The following is a 6,578-nucleotide window of genomic DNA, read 5'->3' on the forward strand; positions in this document are numbered from 1 at the left end:
GGCGCTGTTGCGAAAAATAATGACAAAAAGAGTAAAATCTCAGAACCCCCTTGACTTTTTTCGACAATTTTTTTTCAAAAGTTTCACCATACTGTGGGCCACTTTTTTAGTATGGTAAGGAGTCTGTAACAAGTTTAAACAATGTATGAGGAGTAAAAAAGTAGAAAAATGTACCCAAGTGACGTCAGAAATATCAATTGGTGGGGGAGGTTTTTAAAAAATTTTCCAAAAAAAATTTCACATTCTTGGTACACATAAAAAAGTTCATCGATTCCCATAGCAGACAAAAAATTTTTTTTTTAATTATCACCCTAAGTATATGTATGATGCATAAATATGCTTCCTGGGAGTAAATTGTGGCAGGCTATTAAGGTGTAAGTTAAAAGTGTTACTCCGACTCCGACTATGGTAATGTAAACTAATTTCACATAATCTCGCCATGATGTCAAACTGTGTTTCCGTGTTTATTGCAATAGTATGAAATAAAATCCAACTAAACTTCAGCTACGAGATTGAATGGTAATTGCAAAAGTAATGTAGGCTATAAAACGAGCTGTTATTGATATGAAAGCTTTTTTTACTAATATTGATGTTAAAACAACCTGCGTTTGTTTTGCCAAATGTTGAGCGTGCCTGCGCCAAGTTCGTCGCTACCACACTTATCGATACCAAGCAGCCGTGTCTTTGGCAGATTACTTTCCTTGAATGTAAACACACGGAACACGTTCTTAGCCTTTCTTTTGTATAAAACTGGACATAAGCTTTGCTCAGTTGACTTCTTCAAATCTGTGAAATAAAGATTGAATTGAGGACAATATTTTTTCTTCGCTCTACCAAAGCTGTAATTTTCCACTACAGTAGCCTACTGTATAATGTATTTGTAAAAACACTGTTTCACTAGATTGCAAATTATTCTTACAACCACAACTAGAATGATTTTACTTCGGCGGTTGAAACTCTCCTATTGTTGTTTCCGCTTTAAAATAACTGTTCAGTGTTTTGTGAAGAAGTTTTACGTTCATCCTGGTTATCAGCACAGCGGTCGGATATACCCTTGTGGCATGAATTAGTGGTGCGATACTGACGAGCCCAGCCTCATAAACGAAAACGGTGTCTATCGCTATCAATTCTTGCTACAATCGGCTGCCGAGAAACATGTCCAGTGTTTTCTTTGCTGTAATCACGATGCAAAAGAACGGCCAATAGATTGCCTTATCTTTATTTTTCCAAGACAATAAAAACAAAAAACAAATAAAACAAACAAACAATCAACATAATGCAATTAGTAATATCGATTTTGAGTAGAATTTTAAATAGCGTGTTTTCATCATTTACGATACAAACAAGACTGATATTAGTTATCCAATATTTAATTCTTATTTGGTCACATAAAGTAAACGAAAGGTTGAAGAAATGCAAAAGTCAACCATCGTTGCACTACTCTATGACAGCCAACGTTACAAGTGAACTATTTGGAAATATGAGCTATTTTAGTTAAATAAAATAATTAAGAAAAAACAATAACACCCTTAACGTTTCTTCTGACTTCCGCGAGAGAGAACAATAGACTATGCATGTTGTGAGGTCAGTAGTTTAAAAAAATCTAAACTTTGAGATTGCCATTATTCCGTTTTTTGTATTGTTTTCAACGACCTAATAGCTTTAACATTTTAAAAAGCACTAGATTAGTCTTTCTATTAAAGCAAAACTGTAACGGTCACTTAGCAACGAAAATATTCATGACGTGACTTTAGAGTGACAAAGAAAATGAACCAAACGCAATTTTAAAAAAATGCATAAATACGATTTGCTAAGAACACGATATTTCGCTAATAGATTCAACACAAGACTAACTGTTCATTACGAATCACTGCCGGGTGCTGATTCATTGCTTACAGCGCTAGTTTCAGTGTTATCAAATGAGTCATCTCCATCATAGGGGGTAGTAGGAGAAGTAATAGTAATGGGAGTGGTCGATGCCTCAGTGGTATGTTTTCCTTTTTTTCGGTGATGATATATAACTACTCCATCTTCAATTTCATACCCAACGTTTTTCCCTCTGGGCAGGATCGGATTTCCAGATCTGTCTTTAGGAGGAGAGGCTTCCTCAAGAGGAGAAGGTGTGAACAATGCATTACAGTATTCCGTACATTGTTTTGATCTTCTAAAGTTGTTTCCATTGGGATCGCATCCTCCAAAGACAAACTTTACGCATTTAGACAGTTTATCGTCGTAATACCTATCCAACAAAAAAGAGAAATGAGTTAAATCAAAGCGACATAAACATAAAGTCATTTATAATCTTCAAACTAATTTATGGTTTTGTTCATTTGCTTTCTGAGTGGTAAGATACATTATTCAGTACAATTGTTTGGTGCATTTTACTTGCATAATTTTTTAAGCTTCAATTAGCTTATGCTTTTTGAGGTTTTTTAGGTTATAAAAATTTAGTTTTAGCTTTCGCATAAAAGGCAATGTGAATAAGCAAATTGATAAAAAAGAATAAACCTACTCAAAGCAATTTCCTTGCACTCAAATGATTTTTTTGAAGAAACGTAGGCAATGCCAGCAATATAATGCATTCACATACCATCTGGGAAAATAAGCTCGACAGTATCCGGTTTTTGGTGGCAGTTGACAGACTTCAAGAGGAGAGGAGTTCAATCTTTCTTTTACTTCATCGGGAATCCTGGGTGGTAACACAGAGGGCTTTGGCTTTCCCCCCCCGATCTTAAGTAGTCTAGCATCACCATCACCTGCATACGCGTAACAACAATTTCAAAGTTAATGAATTGAAAATAATGTTTTATTTTTTAAAAACATCCTAGAAAATCACATTTTAAAAATGTAGAATAGGCACAAAAGTTATTAACCAAAAAAGTTGTCAATCAATACAGTGCTGAAGAATTTGAAAAGGAAAAATTTTATACTGCCTAAAATAAAGCAAACCGTACTAAATACCCATTGATTTGCGAATTATAAAATGCAAGCAAAGATTTTGTTGAATATGTTTTTTGATTTTGTCTATTTGGCAACCTATTCCCATTCTCGGGAAACGAAAATGTGATTTAAAAATTAGTTTGAAATGATTTCTATGCATGCTAAGTATAATTAGCACATTCAGTACAGTAGTTGTTACTCAAGGTTATGGATTTAAAATAATTAAAATATCAACTTGATTTTAGTTTGGCCTCATTACTTCATCAAAGAGTGAATGCACTTAAGCAAAAACTATGAAACAAGAACTTTTCAATGTCAAAGAACTTACGTCTTTCAACAACGGATGAAGCATACTCTTCTATATCTTCAAACACTGGTACCACAACTTCGTTTTGTTCGGTTGTAGAAAACTGGTATTTATTTACCATCCATTGGGGAATCGTGACGTTGTAACGTTGTTTGTAATCGACTCGAATTTCCACTTGTATCAGCTCTTGGCCTGAAGCAACTGGACGGAAAGATGAAGATTATAATATAGGCTAATGATGCCGTAAAACTAAACGCAGCAACAGGCAAAAATAAGTAAATAACAGTGTTAATCTTTGCAACCAACAAACTGTAACTTGAAATACTTTACATAAGAAGCAGACTTTTATTGGTCTCAAAGCATTGGCTGTTAAACTTTTGCCACTTTTATGTGGCTAAGATGTGTAGCAACAAAAGGATACAGCAGTTTAAAGGTAGCACAACCATTGAAAAACTCAACGTCGAAAAATAACAGTACTACCGTACTATACTTTGAAATCATGTGTCTAGCCGTTTTTTTAGGGGGGTCACAAGAAATAATGTGTCTTTTTAAAATTAAGTCACTAGCAATATATTCTATCCAAAAAAAATATGACCTACCACCACAAGTTTTAGCACATTCCCAAGCTTCTTTATAATTGTTTGAATTTCCACCGCAACCAAGGTATACGAAAGGAACACATTCTCCTTCTTCATCATGTCTGTAACGTACTTCCTCACTTTTACCTTCGCAATAGTCACCTTCGTCTTCGAAAAAGCTGCATTGATCGTACACTTTTGGAACTGAAAGTGTTGAAAAAGTAGTAAGTAAAATCTGGATTCTACATTTTTTGAAATTTCAACAATTTTATGCGAATGCATACGCCGTTGAGAAACTCTAAAACTATCATTTACCGTAGCCTATATAACTCGTTTTGTGTTTTTCCTGTAACAAAATCGGATGTCGCTTATTGTATTTTTAATTAGTCAGATGATAGTTAACGCCCAGTTCAAGCAAAGCTTGCACATGCACTTTGCAATCATTGCCCGGAAAACACGATTTTAAGACTAACTGTAGCAATGGTAAAAATGTTTGTATGTACGAAAGTATTGTTGTTGATTTATTTTTGATCGTACATACCACAAACGTTTTCACAATCAGCTAAAGAATTGAAGCCTCGACATCCAAAGCCAACAGATTCACATGTTTGAGTATCCGGGTTGAATGCATATCTGGAAAAAGATGTTAATAATTAATGTGAATGTACATATTGTTACATGTAAATTTAGACAATAAGGGGTTATATTGTATAAATTTAGTCCTTTACCTAGCTTTGATTTTATTTTTTTGTTTGCTATAACAAATCACATCAAGACGTACGCAAAGAAACTTGACGAAGACAAAATACAGTTGTTTTTTTTTCTATCTTGTAAACATCATACGAATCACAAATTGCACTGCGGAAAATTTCTGCAGCAAGAGCGCCTTTGAGCAACACTTCTTGAGAACTGCGTTTTGTTCAGGGGCACTTAATGAATGAAATAATTCAGACAACAACACTCCAACAAAAAGCGGAAATTCCATTGTGTCAATCGCGGTGACCAAGCTTGCGTCAGAACAAAATATCTCAACAACGGAATAGAATGTATAGCTGGGAATTAAGCTTTTAAAATTATTTTTGCTAAGTTTAAATAGGTCAAAGGAACTTACTTGACTGTGTTCACAGTGCATGGATAACTTAATGGAGGGCTTTGACATCCATTAGATGGTTCTTCCACACTTCCATTGCATGCGACATTCAAGTACGAACTTGGCCGTCGTGTGATGTAATTTCCATATGAATTTCCAGTATCAACATAAACGCAATAGCACCCGATGTAGTTGCATTGATAATGCTGAAACCAATAGAAAAATTGGCCAAACAAGATTATTAAGGGTTTTTTGCAAAGGCTATTCAAACTGATTGTTATTAGTATTGAATATATTTCGTATGTAGCCAAATCATAACTTCTGAACTTTGACGTTGCTCGTAATGCAATATGATTAGTCCTTAATTATATCTTTTCGTTGTATTATTTAGAAACAGCTGTGTGAAAAAAATGGCACAATTTCGATCTGCTAGAAGCTTTATTGAAAAACAATTGATTTGATTGACAATACGATATTGATCTTCTATTTCCAAAATCTTGACTAAAAAGAATTATTTTTATTTCTTAATTTTTGCTTGAACACAGTTATTGTTAACTTATAATTTAATATTTACCCTGTAAACACCCCCCTCTAAACAAGAAGGGGTATGTCCGCTGATGTAAGCAAACAGTCCGTAAGACAAAATCCGTTCCCGTCTGGCAAAGCAACCCACGTCATAGTTGTTGGCACGTTGTGGATAATCGGCTTCACAGGTCATGAAACCTGACGTGAAAATCAACTTATTTAATTTTTGGTATTTAAAAATACCTATGCTAAGATTAGTGTTGCCAGAAAAGCAACATTGCAACAAGTCACTTTTTTTTGCTAAAATTTAATTAAACGAAAAGTTTTAGTTTCATCAAAATGGAAATAATTTTAGTGCGTGTTCATTGAAACTTAATTATATGTCACAATCTACACCCAACTTTTGAAAATTTTGGATAATGACACTGAACTATTTGATATCTCCCGACCAAAAAGTATATGCCTCACTCTTTTCTTTGTATTTATTGAAATAAAAGGATAATTACAAATTTTTATTTGAGAACTTACTTTTTGTGCAGAATAATGTTCGCTTAATTATGTTAGATTATTTCAACTCACCTGTAAGACAAATAAAAGCAAGTAGAAACGTTGTTGTTGGACTGGTTATCATTATTTCTTTACTTTCTTTTCCAGATATACAATAAATTGCTTTCTCCTGCAATTTGACTTTGCTGCAAATTTGTATCGCTTTAAAGCTGAATACGACAAAGAATGAATTAAGATCATGTTGCTCTGCTTTATATATCCGATCATTTTGCGTCTGTCTTGTGTGACGCATCACGCATGTTGCGTAATGGAAGGAAATTATTATTGCAATACGTTGAGTGCTGAATGAGTCCGTCGTCATGTGCTGTCAGAACTAACGCATTATGAGTGTTTTGTGCACTGCACGAATGTTGAACTATGTTTGTAACACAAACTTCTCCATCAAAAACGTAAAACGTTATTTTTACTGACGTTCAACATAAAACGTTGTCAACAGAACAAAGTTCATCGTATGCCAACAATTGTCTCGACTTGACATAAAACAAATTTATGTCCCTTCTTTAATTGTTAGTTATTAATAATATTCAGGCTTTTCGGTTAAATAAGTTTTTAAAACTCAGTGAACACTTAA

At 34.0% G+C, this 6,578-nt stretch overlaps 1 protein-coding gene across 1 annotated transcript; it reads right to left on the minus strand.

Annotated features, from left to right (window-relative positions):
- Positions 1–1,203: 1,203 nt before the first annotated feature.
- Positions 1,204–6,156, minus strand: LOC145765496 (papilin-like). Its single transcript, XM_082577324.1, has 8 exons — positions 6,020–6,156; positions 5,490–5,638; positions 4,937–5,121; positions 4,367–4,458; positions 3,847–4,029; positions 3,269–3,448; positions 2,591–2,756; positions 1,204–2,239 (listed from the first exon to the last, which is right to left on the minus strand). Exons 1-8 carry the CDS (start codon positions 6,069–6,071, stop codon positions 1,861–1,863), a joined length of 1,386 nt encoding a protein of 461 aa, XP_082433450.1. The 5' UTR covers positions 6,072–6,156; the 3' UTR covers positions 1,204–1,860.
- Positions 6,157–6,578: the final 422 nt, after the last annotated feature.

This window comes from Aplidium turbinatum, chromosome 2, assembly GCF_918807975.1.
Source record: "Aplidium turbinatum chromosome 2, kaAplTurb1.1, whole genome shotgun sequence".
Lineage (NCBI taxonomy): Eukaryota > Metazoa > Chordata > Ascidiacea > Aplousobranchia > Polyclinidae > Aplidium > Aplidium turbinatum.

What these genes read in the sequence shown, in the direction of transcription:
- LOC145765496 (XM_082577324.1), bottom strand. Translation starts at nt 6,071, where the DNA reads ATGATAACCAGTCCAACAACAACGTTTCTACTTGCTTTTATTTGTCTT. An exon ending in TGATTGTGAAAACGTTTGTG is followed by an intron (nt 4,030 to 4,366) that starts GTATGTACGATC and finishes CAACACTTTCAG; the next exon opens with TTCCAAAAGTGTACGATCAA. An exon ending in CGAGCTTATTTTCCCAGATG is followed by an intron (nt 2,240 to 2,590) that starts GTATGTGAATGC and finishes TTTGTTGGATAG; the next exon opens with GTATTACGACGATAAACTGT.